At 42.3% G+C, this 18,703-nt stretch overlaps 1 protein-coding gene across 2 annotated transcripts in view; it reads left to right on the top strand.

Annotated features, from left to right (window-relative positions):
• The window catches only part of SLC8A3 (solute carrier family 8 member A3), a 426,307-nt gene that overhangs the window by 150,992 nt on the left and 256,612 nt on the right, over nt 1–18,703 (top strand). For both annotated transcript variants that reach the window (XM_068254069.1, XM_068254068.1), the window contains exon 2: nt 4,745–6,572. In XM_068254069.1, coding sequence (XP_068110170.1) covers nt 4,807–6,572 — 1,766 coding nt within the window. In that variant the 5' untranslated portion in view covers nt 4,745–4,806. The remainder of the gene's footprint in view (nt 1–4,744; nt 6,573–18,703) is intronic.

The following is an 18,703-nucleotide window of genomic DNA, read 5'->3' as shown; positions in this document are numbered from 1 at the left end:
GAAGAACTATAATTAGAGCTTCACTATTATAAAATTTGCTTTTTTATATCAGGTGTAAGAGGCTGATATGCTACTGGATGTCAGCATTTGTGAGCAATCATGGTCTTTGGCTGTACATTTCCATTGTACACCTCCTATGATTGTCTCCAATTTTGTAATCCTGTACTGTACTTTAAAAATAATCAAATTTAGACACACATTTTGATAAAACAGCACATTGTTTCAGTGATGGTGAAGTTCTTTCAAGGTCCTTTATATGTTACAGCATCTCTTAAGCCTTTCTCTCTTCCCTTAGCTTTGTTCTTCCCTGCAGTTTTCATTGTCATATGTCACTTTGCTAAAAGCTGCTTTTGTTGACGTCTTTGTGGGCTTCCTCATTACAATATGTGCTATGATAACTGTCATATATTTCCTTCGGTCTCCTACATATATCACAATTACCTGTTACTTGAAGATTTACCGTTTGCTATAAGCAGCCAGCTGTCTTCCTGCAGACAATCACCCTGTTACCTTGTGTCTGCTCATTCATTATTGCTATATATCACTCCTGAGATGAGCAATTTAGCGGTATATTTTCCAGCACCGCATGCTAAATGCAAGACAGTCACTAGGGCTAACATTTCCGTGTCGGCTTACACAAAAAGCATGCTATTTCAAAACAAAACAGCAAAGATGGTAGGATGTAAAACGGAGCTTCTGCCCATAGTTGTCAGACGGCTTATATTTTAAAAGCTGTTGCATAGGATGTAACGCATGCACAGAAAATCTGAGGATTAAAAATGTGCTTTAACCTGCCCCTTCATTGACTAACACAGTGCGCATCAATGGGGGGAAATGAACATGTATTGCCCTTTGCCGCTGCCATGCATTGTGCGCATCAACAGAGCGGTTACTAGGCTAAATTGCTCCCAGGGCGAGGTGGTAAAAATTGCTCCCCCCTCACAAGGAAGCTTTTTGCGATGTGGTATTTAGCCCTCCAGTATAGCAGAAGTAGAGTAAGCGGCGCTGCAGACAGAGAAGACCGGCGGCATGATCCTCTATCGCATGGAGCCCAGAAGAGGGGAGTGTTTGCTGTAACCTGCGCCCGCTGTGCTTAATCTCTGCAATGGAGGGGCCCAAGGTGAGGGAGGGAGGAGTCACCCTCCCTCCCCGCGGCTGTGTCACAATGTGACCACAGCTTTTCTGTCCTGCACTGCAACCCCCCTCCTGCATTGCGCTCTGGATGGACACCCGCCTTGCCCGCTCCTAGAAATGGGGCCGTGCATCAACACATGCAATTCTAGTAACACACTTTTAAAGGACTTAAAAGACAACTAAAGTGAGAAGAATAGCTGCCATATTTATTTCCTTTTAAACAATACCAGTTGCCTGGTAGCCCTGCTGATCTATTTGACTGCAGTAGTGTTTGAATAACACCAGAAATAAGCATGCAGCTAGTCTTGTCAGAACTGACAGTAATATCAGAAACACCTGATCTGCTGCATGCTTTGTTCAGGGTCTTTGGCTAAAAGTATTAGAGACAGAGGATCAGCATGATATTCAGGCAACTGGTATTGCTTAAAAGGAAATAATGGCAGCCTCCATGTCCCTCTGGTTACAGTTGTCCTTAAACTTTTTTAAAATACATTTTTGTATAGTTCTCTTTATAAAAAATGAAGATGAGCTCATAGATTGTTTGTCTTTCGCTAGTTGTTGTTGACCACTTCAGAATGGCTGCATCAAGTGCACTTCCTATATTTGAGTGCATCTGTGATTGGAAATAATGGGAGAAAATGAAATTTAGGCTTTATATAATTTCCGGTGTTTAGTTAGCTCAGAATATCGTCAATAAAACTCCCCAGTAGTCAGCAATGTCATGCTATAGCCAGGCTTGCTCACAAGATGCTGGCTAAGATGGCTGACAAGAGCAAGGATTGAATCTGTTTGAGATCCTCTATTCAATTAGTAGGCTAACTGATCAATACTATTGTCCATTACTACAATAATTGACTGTCAAAGCCTCTGGGTAAAGAGAAGAAGACACCGCTTATTGAAGTTGAGTAAAATCGCTTAGTAGCATTAATTGTGTGTCAGTGACTACTCAGGGTAGGCTTTTGTGAGAAGTTTTTTTTTTTCCCCAGTCGAGCTCAATATTATTGGAGAATATACTAAGTTAAATGATCACCTTGCAGACTTGTTGAGTGAGATGCTGGTAAACAAGCATCATTATTTAATCATGTACAGTATGTGTATGGGATACACCTTTGGATGTTATTTATTAAGAACTGTAGGGTAGGTGCAAACAATAAAAAAGGAACCTTCAGTTTGATATGTAGAATATAAAAACATGTTGAAATTGGTTTTAAACTAACTGCCCCCCCCCCCACTCCCTTCTTCCATAATGCAACAAACACCAACCCCCCTCCCCCCCCCCCCCCCCATGCTCGTCTATGGTGGTCTTCAATTCCTCAATTTTTAGACACGCAACCCAACTAAGTGGACATTTAGGCCACTTAAGTTGTGACCACTCTGTCCCCTTCCACTATCTCTCAGGCTACATCCCAGAAACCCCAGTGCCGATCCAACATTGTCACACTCCTGGCCACATTGTATTGCCATGCCAACCTCCTCTCAATCACTATACTAGGAAGGAGGTCAGTGCCCCCTCCCTTTCCAATTAGTAGTGAATAGAGAGATGCAAGTGACTTGATTATCAAACCAACTTTCAGAAGCAGCTGCAGAAGTTTGGGCCACTGCAGTTATGTGGTGAGTCAACTCTAGAAGGTGATGAAGACCCAAATGAATGCCTCAGTGTGATGACATTACTAGAGCTTCCAGGGTCCTGTTAGTGGGAATGTGGGAAGAGAAGGACCCTCCTTAATGCTGGTGGTCAAGCGTGGAACATAAGGTTTAAACAAATAGAAAATGTAGTTGATTTCACTAGAAAAGTCTTTGAATATTAAATGTCAGTAGAGCATTTGACCCATCAAGAGAGAGGGTTGCATTTTACAGCTCAGGGCCTTCTGCTTGCAAACAGAAATGATTAATTTCTTTTATGTAATTTCTCCAATGAGAGTTATGGAGAGAATGGATATTTAGTTTAAGTGATCTAGCGCAGAGACTCTACTTTGGTACGTATGACTATTTGACTCTAAGCAGCCAAAGACTACAGCTGCTGACAAACCACCAGTTTCCCCATGCTTTTTGCTAAATGAGAAATTATGAAGGAGAAACTTATCATTCTAGTTATAATTTTCACGTGTAACATAGTAGGTAGAGGATGTCAGGACACCTTCTGGAAAAAGACACAGGGAACAAAAACGGGGAGCCCAATGGTGCAGTACGTCGAGATAATTGGGTAATTGTAGAAAGTAAAAGTCTACTCACAAAGGTGGGTTGCAGGGGGGCAACCGACTGCAGAAAGCAGGTGGAGTCAATGAACCCGACTCCACTCGGGGAGGTCACAAAGGACCTGGATGCGGTCGCCCTCCTTGGAAAAAAGAAGGGGACAGATGTCCACCGTGGTGTGCACCACGTGTGGTCTGTCTCCACCCCTCAGACGGGGACCGTGTGGGGGTACAAGTGCACTAGACGATTGTAAAGAGGCGCCCTGGTGGTTGATAAAAGCATCTAAAAGCAGTTTAAAAGTAACAAAAATTTGAGGTAGCTTACCTCAATAACGACAAAGGCAACGCCTCTAGCTAGAGGCGCCTTGAAGCCGGCTACCGGCATTTAGTGGCACTTCATTTGGCCTGAGGAAGTGGGCGAGTTGCCATGAAAAGTGTTGCCTGTGCTTATTATTTTTTTACTAATAAATATCCATTCCTATATGGGTGTGTCCTCATTGAGGCACTCGTATTGGCCTGAGGAAGCGGGCTTGGACCCGCGAAATGCGTTGCCTGTGCTACAAATAAATCTTTTGTTTTTTTACAAGGATTTGTCGTCATGTGTAACAGCCACTGCTAGCTTCTGCTATATAGCATTGTTAAGACAAGGCATGCTGCTCATTCAGCTCATTACAAACCCCACCTTATGTTAGGACCAGCTGTTGTACAGAAAGATATTTTGGTGAATAAGCATCTTGAAGTTGCAGAGGGTGGACTGTAAAACATGATTAGCTTATAGGTAAGACATTCTGCTGCGTTTTCCATAGGAGCAAGGAGCAATGAATGGAGGCACTTACACTTTAACCTCTTGCCGCCCGCGTCACGCCGATGGGCATGGCCGCGGCGGCAGCCCCAGGACCGCCTAACACCAATTGGCGTAAAGTCCTGGGGCTCTGTTTTGCAGGAGATCGCCAGGAAGGTTAACAAAGTTGCCCAAACTTTCGCATCCCACTGTTTGTTCCCTAAATAGCGTGCTCTGCATTATTCTAGGTACTACCCTGATTTGATTGTATAAGGCATAGCTGTTATACTTGTTGTTGTTTGTACTTTCATTATACACACCAAACTACTGTATAACTTTTTTCTCTCCTTTCTGCTGATAACTTTGTAATAACTGAATGTATTATTGTCATTATTACTTATTCTTTTGAAACAATAAATTTGGTGTATTGAGTTTAGTTGAATTCAGTCCTATAGTACGAGTCTGCATGTAAATTCTGAATATTTTAGATGAAAGTTCAGCTAAAAGTTGAGTGTTGTGGGAATAAAGGATTTCTTGGTATTAGTTTGTTTATAGCATCATTGGTATTTGTGTTTTTACATCATTGCTGATAAACTAAGTATTGTTTGAAAATAATATTTTCTTTCTTGTCTTCTAGGGGTGTGTCCTGTCTGTGAGACGATCATTACTTGGGATTATAGTTCCATCATCCATTCATGTATGGCTTGGCTAAAGTTACAGCCCCTTGCATCAACTTTCCTCCACTTCGGACTTATTACCTTTATATTGTTTCTCCAAAGCCTTCAAACTCATGCTTCTGCCACAGGACACCCCTCAAGTGTTGGACAAAACAACAGCTGCGTTGGTTCCTATGAGTGTAAGGAAGGTGTCATTTTGCCAATATGGTACCCAGAGAACCCATCCATGGGGGACAAAATTGCCAGAGTAATTGTTTACTTTGTGGCAATGATTTACATGTTTCTTGGGGTCTCCATCATTGCAGATCGATTCATGGCATCTATAGAGGTCATAACATCGCAGGAAAGGGAAATTGTCATCAAAAAACCTAACGGAGAGACCTCTTCAACAACTATTAGAGTCTGGAATGAGACCGTCTCTAACTTGACCCTAATGGCACTTGGCTCTTCAGCCCCTGAAATCCTTTTGTCATTAATTGAGGTTTGTGGCCATGGGTTTGTTGCAGGAGAGCTTGGTCCATCAACTATTGTTGGGAGTGCAGCTTTTAACATGTTCATCATTATTGCTCTTTGCGTTTATGTCATACCTGACGGAGAAGTTAGAAAGATCAAACATCTGAGAGTATTTTTTGTAACTGCAGCTTGGAGCATTTTTGCATATATATGGCTTTACATGATTCTCGCTGTCTTCTCTCCTGGGGTGGTGCAAGTATGGGAAGGTCTCCTTACTTTATTCTTCTTTCCTGTCTGCGTTGTCCTTGCCTGGGTTGCAGACCGACGTCTTCTTTTTTATAAATACATGCACAAAAAGTATCGGACAGACAAACACAGAGCAATTATGATCGAGACAGAAGCAGACCATCCCAAAGGAATTGAAATGGATGGCAAAGTTATGAATTCTCATTTTCTAGATGGAAATCTACTAACCATGGACACTAAAGAAGTGGATGAATCTCGTAAAGATATGATTAGGATCCTTAAAGAGCTAAAGCAAAAACACCCAGAAAAGGACTTAGACCAGCTGGTGGAAATGGCAAATTATTACGCCTTGTCACATCAGCAAAAGAGCAGAGCTTTCTACCGTATACAAGCTACCAGAATGATGACTGGAGCTGGTAACATCTTGAAGAAGCATGCAGCTGAACAGTCTAAACGATCCAACAGTATGCAAGACATATGCATAGATGAATCAGAAGAATTTGTATCAAAGATTTATTTTGATCCGTGTTCCTATCAGTGTCTTGAAAACTGTGGTGCAGTTTTATTGACTGTAGTTAGGAAAGGTGGTGATATATCAAAGACTATTTTTGTGGACTACAAAACAGAAGATGGTTCTGCCAATGCAGGTGCTGATTATGAATTCACAGAAGGAACTATAGTTTTCAAGTCTGGAGAGACTCAAAAGGAGTTTTCAGTTGGAATTATTGATGATGATATCTTTGAAGAAGATGAACATTTCTTTGTGAGGCTTAACAACATACGAATAGCTGAGGCACCAGAACCAGTGGAACCTAATACTTTTAGCTACCCAAAAGCAGTTTTAGTCTCTCCTTACGTGGCATCAGTTACTATCCTGGATGATGACCATGCTGGGATATTTACATTTGAATGTGACATCATTCGAGTAAGTGAGAGTATCGGTGTGATGGAGGTTAAAGTCCTAAGGACATCTGGAGCCAGAGGCACAGTGATTGTCCCTTTTAGGACAATAGAAGGAACTGCAAAAGGTGGTGGAGAAGACTATGAAGATGCGTATGGAGAACTGGAATTCAAAAACGATGAAACTGTGTAAGTAGCATTTCTACATTTTATATAATTTAGTCTTTTTTAGTGTGTGCAGCGAATCCCAGAAGCAACGACAGCAAATATTCACCACAGTTTTAAGGCATTTAATTGAAAGAGGGGGTATTTGATCATTGGAATTTGTCTTGTTCATCTGAAGTCTTAAAGTACTTAATTGTATTTAGCGTTATGTTTCTGTTGGCAAGATACAGGTGGCAAAACAAAAGGGATTTGTTCATTTTTATGTGTCTTGTTTTTGAAAATGTGCTACTTTTGTAACTGTCAGCTAGACAGTGAACGCTTACAGTGAAATCTACCAGAAACTGTTAAATTAGTACTAGGTGAAAGCAATGTGCTCTTTCCTTATACTGTATGCCTTCGGGTCCCAATGGCCAAGTCTTTTAGCTGCAGGTCAGATTCTATTTTTCAATACTGCTACTTAATTTGAGGTTAACACAGCAATGTTGAACTCACAAGAACCTTCACTGTATTATAGAGAGGGTGCCAACATCACTTGGCTTTTTCTAATCTATTCAGACCACAAGTATTCACGTAATGCTAAACTCATGAAAACTTTTAGTTTTTAATAAAATGGAAGAAGATTAAAGCTTCATTTCGGCTTTTCATTTAGTTCTTCGCCCTTTAGGAATAGTTCTCCTCATATCATGTTTTAGTGAATGCTGTCAGCTGTCACTGTGCTGTGAGGTAATTCTTTAAAAGAACCCCAAGAACAGTGATTTGTTTTCTCGTACATTTAGAACCTTTGGAAGGTTGTTTTTTTTTGCTTTTAGGATAAGATGGTAAGTTTTCATAGACATTCCCTTGAGGAAAATTCTTGGAGACATGTATAACTTATTTGACCAAGTGGTTTATTTCTAAGGCCCATATTGCCTAGTCTTGATCATGTGATCATGTATGCCTTCTGATTCCTGTTTAGGCTAAAACAAGAATCAGAGGTGAGATGATCACATGATTATGACCAGTTGCTGGGGGACTTGTAGATCAGTTTCCTGTTCAATTGGTCATATGCTTCTCCTTGAATACTTGTCAAAGTAAATCAGAAATATTTTTTAAAGCACTGCAATCAGTTAATCTGATCAAGTTCTTTCACAGACTATGCTTTCAAAAACAACCAAATCAGTTCCACCAAATTGCCAGAATGTTCTCTCTTTTTCAATACCATATGTAAAAAGTATTCAAAAAAGTCCAGCATAAAATAATCATATACAAATACAAAGTCCAGCGATCGGTTTCTTCAAAATGTGCGCTCTATGCAGGAGCCCCCTATTGGCTGTCTGCTACATCGGACAATGTTACCGCATGAAGAGTGCGATTTACCAGCTGATCAGAGCTGGAGGCATTACCACCGAGGAGACTGACTGACTATCTGACACAATGCCATAAGGACACATTAAAGGAAACGTGAAGTGAGCGTGATATGGAGGCTGACTTGTTTATTTCCTTTTAAATAATGCACATTGCCTGGCTGTCCTGCTAATCCTCTGCCTGTAGTACTTTAAGCCATAGACCCTGAACAAGCACACAGATCAGATGTCAAATGTGACAAGATTAGCTGCATGCTTGTTTCGAGTGTGGGATTTAGAGCCTACTGCCCAGAAAGATCAGCAGGACTGCCAGGCAACTGGAATTGTTGTGTCATGTAAGTTCTCTCCCTGCCAGGGTTTCCGGTGGTGGATCTTCAGATGATATTGAGCGCTGTATACATTTTTTTTGTCAAAGTAAATACTTGTAGAATAACGTGGCCATCTCTATATTTTCTAGTATGGTGACACCTGGCTTTTTTATTCCATGTAGGAAAATAGTAAAGACCTAACATGTATTCTTTCTCGTCTTCATTCCCTTCAGAATGTTTTGCCCTTTGTGGGCATTTACCCAGCATGCATTTTCTACTTTTACAGAGATGTGTTTGCATTCGCTTTCCAAAGAATATTATGCAGAGTCTCCTTACCTATAGAATATATTTCATGTTTAGTGTGAGTGATTGTACGGTACATAATTGAGAGTCAATGCAAATATGGAGAGGAAAAAGCACTTGCATAAAATTCAGCAGGGGTGGATACTGCCTGCCACACTGGGCTTACCTGCAGCATGCTCCAATGGTAGTCCACAATTTCAATCAGAAGAGAAGAAGGAGATGGGCACAGCTGCTAAAATACCCTTTACTGTGGCTGGGTTGACACAAAAAAGCTTACAGCAGTGGGGGGGGGGGGGGGGGGCGCCGGGGAGGACAAGTCTGACAGCTGTTTCGCAGGAACTAGCCCTGCTTCATCAGAGGCGTCTCTGATGAAGCAGGGCTATTCCCTGCGAAACAGGGTATTTTAGCAGCTGTGCCCATCTCCTTCTCTTCTGATTGAAATCATAATTGAGAGTATTGTAGTTTTCATCTGAGACATTTTACAGAGGCAGTTTGCTTTTTTTTATATGTATTTTCTATAAAGCCAGACATTTAAGTGATGGTCATTGTGGGAAGCACACTGACGATCAGTTGGGACCTCCTGCTGAAGAATTTCTCTGCGGGAGCTCCAGAGGGGAATAAACAGTCAGCATGGGTTTAACAGCGTATGTCCATCCAACATAGATTTTCCAATTTTGGATGGGTTTAGTCTTTGGAGACATGACAATTACTGCTGTCATTTCTTATAGATGGCAAACAATCCTGATAGTCCTAAAAAAGACCTAAACACATGATGCCCTTTATCTGAGGCCCTGTGTTTTATTGCAGATTTGGAAATATTTGTCAGAGTATATTCAGCCTCTCACCTAAACTGTATTTCCCTGTTTAATCAAATTTGCCTCTGCCTTAACCTCTCTAGTGTTAAGGAACCTCATAAGAGAGATACCCTCACATAGCATAACTCTGTTTGGTTAACGGGGTAAAGCCCGATTTACGCTTTATTGCAACAACTCAAAGTCGTTAGAAGAAAACATCTCACATCATGGGTCCTGCATTAAAGTGGACCTGAACTCTTGCACAGGACAGAAGTAAAACATAGAGAAATCCACCCTGTACACTTAGAGTTTAGCCTGTTTAATTCCCTCTTGTGACTAATCACAAGTGTAATTTGATCTCAGCTGTGTCAGCTCAGGGATCTTGACAGTCCTGGGCAGAGCAGCTAATTTGTAAACACAGAATGTTAACCCTTTGTCTGCTTCCATTAAAACAGGAAGTAGACACACTGCAGATTTATTGCATGATTTGTGCCAGTTGTAACAAAGAAATGTTTTTCTTTGAAAGTTATTGTGCTGTTGCTTATCTTTTGCAGCAGAGAGGAAGTTCTGAGTTCAGGTCCACTTTAAAATGCATCAATACACTACTGAACTAAGCCCTGACTCCTACGTATATGTTTGGTAGCGGCCACTGTCTCTAATATTGAGAATGGGATGTCTGCAAGCTTCTCACTGTGGGGGAATGCTAAAGAGTACTTATCTTTTCCCTATAGCATTTGTTTTAAAATTGATAGTAAAGCTTATAGTGCACACAATCACAAGGCTAGCACATTGGATTGGTTCCTTTATAAATTGAAACACAGATGTTCATTTTTCACTTGCAAGCACTGCTTATCCCATACAGATTGTTCAGAATTGTGCCAGTTTCCCCATGCCTTCTCGTGTTATTGAATTTTGCCTGGCTTCACTCCATAATTTCAATTTCCTCCAGATTTCATACATCAGCCTCATGCCTGGAATGGCAACTCCGATATTAACCAGAATCGCTATGTCTGAGAGCATCTGTGCGCCATGTGATCTCCTGTGACAATCATCTGTTCATTTTATCTGGCAGCGGTACTAATTCATGAGCATTGTTGCTGCAAGGAGCTGTAGTGGTCGCTTCCAGGGTTATGTGCCAAAGAAAAGCGTGAACCTGTAGTGGTCACTTCCAGGGTTACGGGCCAAAGGAAAGCGTGAACCTGTAGTGGACGGTTCCAGGGTTATGGGCCAAAGAAAAGCGTGAACCTGTAGTGGTCACTTCCAGGGTTACGGGCCAAAGGAAAGCGTGAACCTGTAGTGGACTGTTCCAGGGTTATGGGCCAAAGAAAAGCGTGAACCTGTAGTGGTCACTTTCAGTGTTATGGGCCAAAGGAAAGCGTGATCCTGTAATGGTCACTTCCAGGATTATGGACCAAAGGAAAGCATGAACCTGTAGTGGACGCTTACAGGGTTATGGACCAAAGGAAAGCGTGAACCTGTAGTGGTCACTTCCAGAGTTATGGGTCAAAGGAAAGTGTGAACCTGTAGGGGTCATTTCTAGGGTTATGGGCCAAAGGAAAGTGTGAACCTGTAGTGGTCACTTCCAGGGTTATGGGCCAAAGGAAAGCGTGAACCTGTAGGGGTCACTTCCGGGATTATGGACCAAAGGAAAGCGTGAACCTGTAGTGGATGCTTCCAGGGTTACTGGCCAAAGGAAAGTGTGAACCTGTAGTGGTCACTTCCATGGTTATGGGCCAAAGGAAAGCGTGATCCTGTTGTGGTCACTTCCAGGGTTATGGGCCGAAGGAAAGCGTGAACCTGTAGTGGTCACTTTCAGAGTTATGGGTCAAAGGAAAGCATGAACCTGTAGTGGACGCTTCCAGGGTTATGGGCCAAAGGAAAGCATGAACCTGTAGGGGTCACTTCCAGGCTTATGGGCCAAAGGAAATCGTGAACCTGTAGTAGTTGCTTCCAGGGTTATGGGCCAAAGAAAAGCATGAACCTGTAGTGGTCGCTTCAAGGGTTACTGGCCAAAGAAAAGTGTGAACCTGTAGTGGTTGCTTCCAGGGTTATGGGCCAAAGGAAAGCGTGAAGCTGTAGTAGCCGCTTCCAGGGTTATGGGCCAAAGGAAAACGTGAACCTGTAGTGGACGCTTCCAGGATTATGGGCCAAAGGATAGCGTGAACCTGTAGTGGTCATTTCTAGGGTTATGAGCCAAAGGATAGCATGAACCTGTAGTTTTCACTTCCAGGGCTATGGGCCAAAGGAAAATGTGGACCAGATGTTTCCAGTCGGTACATTTGACTCTGACTCATGATCGACTTTGACTCCAGGTACCCAAAATGTATCCGACTCCTCAACTCCAACTCAGACTCATGCAGGGCTATGGAGCGGGTACAAAAATCATTGAACTCTGACTCCTCAGTTTATGAAACCTCTGACTCCAGGTACCCAAAAATTGCTCTGACTTCAGAGCCCTGTTTTTTTTAAACCAAAGTCTGGTTTTGATCAATTCCCAATCTTTTGTTATTTGGCAAAGTCCAGTTCAGTTTTGTTACTTGGCAAAGTTTTTTTGGTGCAGAAGTTGGTTGATGATGGTGGTGTTCGTATCTCAAGAAGTTTATTATGGATATATCAGCATGCTGATTAGACTGTTCTCTCTTAGTTCATAATGTGCTTTTATTATCCATTTTATTTAGGAAATTAAATCACTGTCATGTTTGATGGTTTTACGGTGATGAATGTAATTGTCACACAGGCAGTCCGAGCAGTAATGGCATTGGAATAGCCGTTTGGGGATTTTTCTGTGCTTTAGTCCTGATTCTGTGTCTTGCCAATGACTCAATTGGCAACGTCCGTGCAGTAAGCCTGCTGTAAATAAACAGCAGTTTGGGTGCCTTTCATGTGGGTGGCTGGGAGGTGGTTGGCAGGTACGTGACTGTCTCTACTAAGTGCTGTTGTATCTGTTCCCTAACACACATTAGTAATTGCCTCATTTTAAGACAAACTAAATATTGAACACAAAGCATTGCCAAAAAAAGACTGTGGTGCCTGCCAGGAGAAGCTAACTGATGTCTGCAGTGAATGCTTTTATTATGATTCATCAGAGCATTCACTGTGTAATCTATCATTTGGATCGGTCGCCGCTTTTGGAAAAGAAAAGTTCAGATCTTAATGGAACTTGTCATCTCCATAACCCCTTTGGTTACATTCTATTTTGTGCATTATGTGCTGTGGAGCGGGAGCTGAGCTGGCGCTCTACTTTTATTTATTATGAATGTTACAAGTGAATTCCTTAGCACATACACAACAAAATCTCCACATATGGCCCTGATTAGAATCTTGGCTTACTGTATAGCAGATCCCTTCCAAACATTCCAAAGAGGAGCTGTCATGTTGAGAAGACTGAGGAGGTGTTTGCTTTGCATACATTATTTTTTTTTATGAGGGCCTGGCAGTTTTCACCAAGACGTAAGCCTTGCATTGGCAAAATGTCACCCATGAGAACATTTTACACTCTTATGGTACGCCGCGCAAACACATGTTACTTAAATCTGGGCACAGAAACTAGAGCTTGTTCGGTGCCATTTTTCACATGCAGACTTTAAAAAACAGTAAGAGAAGAACTGTGTTTTTTATTCTTTTTTTTTTTTTTTTATTCATGGAAATACCCCAGAGATCATACTGTGTGTGATCAGATGTGATCAGAGTACAGTAGTTATTGGATGAACCAGTTAGTATTCAGTTGTAAACGATGGCTGAATCACTTTGCCAGTTGTGATCAACATGCAACATAGAAAAGGCCTTATCTGTAGCCCCTAACATCGCCAGAGGAGCCTATGGCCAGCCGTGGTGAAGAGTCTTGCAACTGAGCAGTGAGTGCCATTATAATTATGTACCACCTTTGAGTTCCCATACTTCGCAGTAGGGATGCTCATTCGGATTCCGCGGAATTGAGATTTCCGCAATTCTGATCGGAAATTGAAATTCCGTACCGTTAAGCCTGAATCGGAAAATGTATAGTGGTAATCAGTAATAGCGGAATTTCCATGTGGAATTTCTTGTTGGAATTTTTGGGCCAATCAGAAGGATCGGAAGGGATAGACCCATCACAGAAGCTTAAAACACACTGATTTCTGCATTAAAATCGGAATTTCTTTACAAAAACCAACCAATCGTATGTTCGCAACCAGCTCCTAGCTACCTATCATCAGCTTTCCCACCCATTTTCTATATAAGAGAGGTGTGATAGTAACAACGCTTGTGGGTTTCAGTCTGGTGTTTTGGAGAGAGGAGAGACAGACCCATATTAGTTGTTTCTTCATAAAACAATAGTCTTTTTAAAGACTGTATATAAAACAAAAGTCTTTTTAAAGACCGTGAGAGAGAATTAGACTGAGTGTGAGTTAGTAGTAGTAGTAGGTGTATTGTGAGAGAGTGACAGTAGATTGTTAGTTTGAGTGATAGATTGTAGTGTAGTGTACTAGTAGTTGCTGTGTGGAAGAGGGTTAGAGAGAGCCAGCCAGGCCGCAGGCTTAGTGTTTGACAGGGTGAGAGAGTTAGGCGATTGATTAGTTGAGTGTAGTGCAAGTTTTTTTAGTTTTGTTTTCGAAGTTCATTTTTTTTGTTTTGTTTTTTTTGTTTTCTTTATTATGTTTTTGATTTATTTTCTTTATTTCACAGCCTTATTTTCTTATCTGTTTTTTAGTTTGTTAGGTGGATTTATTTTACTTTGGTTCTGTCGCTCATACCCCTTCCCTAATAAACTTTATTTGCCCCAAAACAATGGAGCGAGAGCAGCAGCAATTTCCTGCTACTCCTAAAAGAAAATGGAGTGATGGTGGTGTTGGTGGATCACGTCAAGTATGTGATGAGATTGAGGGTGGCAGCACCCCCTGATCAGAAATGTCTTCCCTATGTTCGCACGCAGGAAAATTTTGACAGAGCAGCAGGCGAACAGAGTTGTTGATTATTTTGATCAGGAACCCTCTACCCAGTCTGAGGAACTTGTAGCTAGTTGCAGCAGCACCAGTAGTGGCCAGGTTCCTCATGACCAGAACCCGACCACAGCTGCTTCTCTTGACGAGGATGCTTCCTCCCAGTACTCTCCTCCAGAATTAAAGCACGCCTTTCTAGATTAGTCGATAAGTATTTATCTACTTATATGTTGTTGTTTTTTTTCTGAGCTAGTATGGCTGATAGCTCCTCTTTAAGAGGACTTGTCACAAAACAGAAAATGTTCACCCTAAGTGAACAGGAGATCATGATGTCACTGGATTATGCCATGGCCCCCACAAAGATATGTGGTGCTCTGAGGCAGGCTGGAGGAGATGTGACACCCTCTTTGTTACATTCATAGTGAAATGGAGAAATGGAAAAGTAGGTTGATATAAAAGGGTTCCCCCCCCCTTTTTTTCTAAATGCACATGCAGAAGGTGCAGGAGAAGGGCACATTCATAAGAGTTTCCCTGAAACCCTTTAGAAGTGAACAGGGAAAGACTGATGCAGAGAATGAGAGAGACTAGAGGAGTCCTTTAGATCTAAAGAGGTGCCTCTTACTCTTGTCTACACACAATCCCTTTATAGTAAACTTTAAGGGACCTGGCCAGTTTAGTTTACTAAATCAGAAGTTACTATATTAAGTCTTTATACATTGTATATTAATATAGCACATGACTGGAACTTGGGGACAGAGGTTTACTATATCAGAGTTTACTAGAACGAGATTCTACTGTATAAGGCAGTTGTAATATGAATGGCGTGGTGCTGCATGTGCATATTACAACTGCTGACTACTGTGCTCGTGGTGGGAAGAGGGAAAGGGTGCACTCGCATGCAGGCTCTGTGATGTGTGTGATCGGGATGCACGCGTGGGCAGCGGGGGTCAACGTAGGGCCCTCCGGCGGATTCTGTACAGAATTGGGGAATTACTGGTAGGACAGAAGCAGCAAAGGATTGGCTAGTGTTTTAGGCAGACCACTTGTACCAAAAGAATGGTCACAGCTCTGGCCAGAAGTGGTAGAACATTACTGCAGCAGAACTCAGCTTAGTGCCGAGACCCACTCCTCAGCTGGTTAGACTTCTACATTTTAGCGAACATGTCTTACTGAATTGAAGACCTGTTTTTGGTAAATTATCAAACTGTTACCGCAAGTGTGACAATCTTAGGGAATTCGGAAAAAAGTCCAGTCTGTATTTATTTACGTGCGTGTGTGTGTGTGTGTGTGTGTGTGTAGGTGGATCTAGGGTGTGTGTGTGTGTGTGTGTGTGTGTGTGTGTGTGTGTGTGTGTGTGTGTGTGTGTGTGTGTGTGTGTGTGTGTGTGTGTGTGTGTGTGTGTGTGTGTTTGTGTGTGTGTGTGTGTGTTTGTGTGTGTGTGTGTGTTTGTGTGTGTGTGTGTGTGTGTGTGTGTGTGTGTGTAATTAAGGTTAGTTCTAGTTAGGTGTAGACTAAGGAGATATCTGTCAATGGTTCTGATCCATGTTTGAATTGATTATAGATATCTGAATTAATGCCATCAGTTGCATTTTGGCATTTGCAGTCAAGAACCTTTGATCCATCATGGAAGTAAATGGAATTCACATGCTAAAGTTCAGAGAAAGTCAAAGCTTTACTAGCACATCACACAGACCCAGTCATAATTAAGACATGTAGCTAATGAGTCCTGTCATCAGATAATATGTTGGACATTGTAAGCGTATTTTCACATTCCTGCATTTAATGAGGAATAACCACTTAGCTGTTCTTCTCTGCTGTCCAGTAATCCATCAGTTGCAGTAATTAATCAGAAGCCATTGCTGCCACCTACTATGTGGACCTGACTATGGCTTTGTGTATGATAATTAAAGAATGGACCATTTTGTTTGGTTATGTGGCAGTTGCTAAGAAATATGGCTGCATTCTTTAGCCTGTCAGTTAATTATGCAGAAAGAAAATATCTGCCAGGTTTCAAATGTCTGGGTTTCTGTCCACCCTGGAAAAAGAGGCACAGGCCCAGCCATGGATGTTCTCAGTGTACCCAAAGAGAAAATGAAGTGACTTTATCCTGACACCTGTTTATGTTCTGTAAGACATTTTAGTGCTCTCACTAAGCAGCCTCTTCATTTGAAGGTGAAGACGTTGCTCTGTGAGATGATGAAATGCCTTCTAGAGGAAAAAATGATGAGCTGTATAAACAAGAACCAAAAATATTTTCAGATTGAAAGTATTAAAGGAAAATATACTTTGTGAAACCAAATCTGTAACCTGCTTTAGTCCCTTTATCTGAAGTCTACAAAAGACTGTTTCACACTGAAAATCGCAATCGACATGACAAAGGTGCTTTAATGCAATCCTGATTTTCCCTATTGAACGCATGTATTGTGACGCAATTAGCATGTATGTGGAGGGGTTGCACGGCACAATTGCTGGGTAGCAAGAAAATCGCATAGCGCCACAATTTATTATTTAGTATTTATACAGCATAGCACCGTCATCTTTCACAGTGCTGTCCTGAGTATATTGTCTTGTCATTTAACTGTCCCTCAGAGGAGCTCACAATCTAATCCCTAAATATAACTATATATGTCTATGTACTGTATGTATGTTTGTGTCATGCAGTGTATGGGCTTGATTCACAAAGCGGTGATAACTCAGTTATCACGCCTAAAAGACTTTAGGCGTGATAACCTTTGCACCACTGAGTTATCACCGATTTGTGCTGCTCTTCGCGCGAAGCTACCGCGCGTACGCGCGCGCAAAGTCCCATAGGGCTTAATGGGAGCTTCGCGCGAAGCGCCGGGTGCTGCGCGCGCGCCTGCGCGCGCGCCGAAAACTTTGCACGCGAAAAATTCGCGCGAGTTTCTTCTTATCACGCCTAAACTGAGTTTAGGCGTGATAAAGGGCTTTTCACAGGCGTGCAAACACTTTGCACCGCTTTGTGAATCAAGCCCCATGTATCACAATGTAGGGCCAATTTAGGGGAAAGCCAATTAACTTATCTGTATGTTTTTGTGTTGTGGGAGGAAACTGGAGTTCCTGGAGGAAACTCACACAGGCACAAGGAGAACATACAAACTCCATGTAGATAGTGCCCTGGCTGGGAATGGAACCAAGGACCAAGTGCTGCAAGTTGCTAGGAGACTTTTTTTTCTTGTGTGTTTTTATACGTACTACACAAGTGCAAAAAATGCAGCAGGTTATACAATGCTTTACTTGGAGACTTGAGCTTGTGCTGCTAGTGAACCCGGCTCCATGTGTTGAAAATGTGGATGACAGTCTAATAAGGATCACAGTCAAGCCTATTGAGGAGCTGATACTCTCTTTGGAAGTCATGACATGACATACTTTACACCTGTAAGGCCCCGTTCACACTGCACGCGTTTCCAGCCGCGTTTTGGAAACGCGTGCAGGTGGCTGACACGCACGACATCAGACAGTGCATAGAGTGCACTGTCTGATGTTCACACTGCATGCGTTCCGGACCTGTGCGGTCCGGGAACGCATGATGCACGCATTTTTTGCCAAAACGCGTGGCTGTCCCATTCACTTTTCAGTGACGGGATCAGCCACGCAACGCATACAAACGCAGATGGCGTGCGTTCGTACGCGTTGCGTTCCGCGTGCGTGCCCGTCCGCGTTTGTAATGTGAACGCGGCCTTAGTGAATTACCAGTAGATAATAAATGGTATCATCCTTACTCCAAACTGAAGAATACTTGAACTCGCCTTAATATCATTTTATACTTGTGAGAAAAAGAGCACATTGGTAACTTGGGCACTGGGGATAGCTGCTAGTAGACTATTGGTAAATTAGCGATATTCTACTATTCTAATTGGGCTCTAGCTAATTCCAAAAGTAAAATATTGGTAATTCGTAAAAATATTGGTAATTGCCTAACCTGACCCTTTTCTTACTTGAACCCTCCCTCTAACAATCCGAGATAGATTATGAATAGAGCCCTAGGTAAGGCTGACTAGGGGCACATTTAGGTATCTATACTTGGGAGGGGGGTTACATAATACTGGAAGAATATCTGTCTTTGTGAGGTTGTTATGGGGCCCAATGGTTTTTCATGTGCCCGCCCCATAGCCCTGTTCCCTGCCCGAGTTGTCGACTGCCACCCACCAAAATGGACCAAAAAGCGGTCCCCGTGCCGAAAAAAGTTTGGGACCCCTGCTCTACAGGATCCAGAGCCTTCCCTCTCCATAGGTACCGTGTTTCCCGAAAATAAAACCGTGTCCTATATTAATTTTTGCTCCAAATGATGTGCTAGGGCTTATTTTCAGGGGATGTCTTATATTTCTATGAACACACAAGTTCCTGTGCTGTGTGTCCACCTGCCTCTCCCACTGTGCCACCTCTTCCTCTGCTAGATCCAGCTCTTGTGTGCCTCTGTGTTCCCCTTGTACCTTTAGTGTCTTCCTGGTGTCCCCCTCTTTACGCGTGTCC

Source organism: Hyperolius riggenbachi, chromosome 9, assembly GCF_040937935.1.
Source record: "Hyperolius riggenbachi isolate aHypRig1 chromosome 9, aHypRig1.pri, whole genome shotgun sequence".
Lineage (NCBI taxonomy): Eukaryota > Metazoa > Chordata > Amphibia > Anura > Hyperoliidae > Hyperolius > Hyperolius riggenbachi.
Note: the sequence above shows the minus strand (reverse complement) of the source record. Positions and strands in the feature narration are given on the sequence as shown.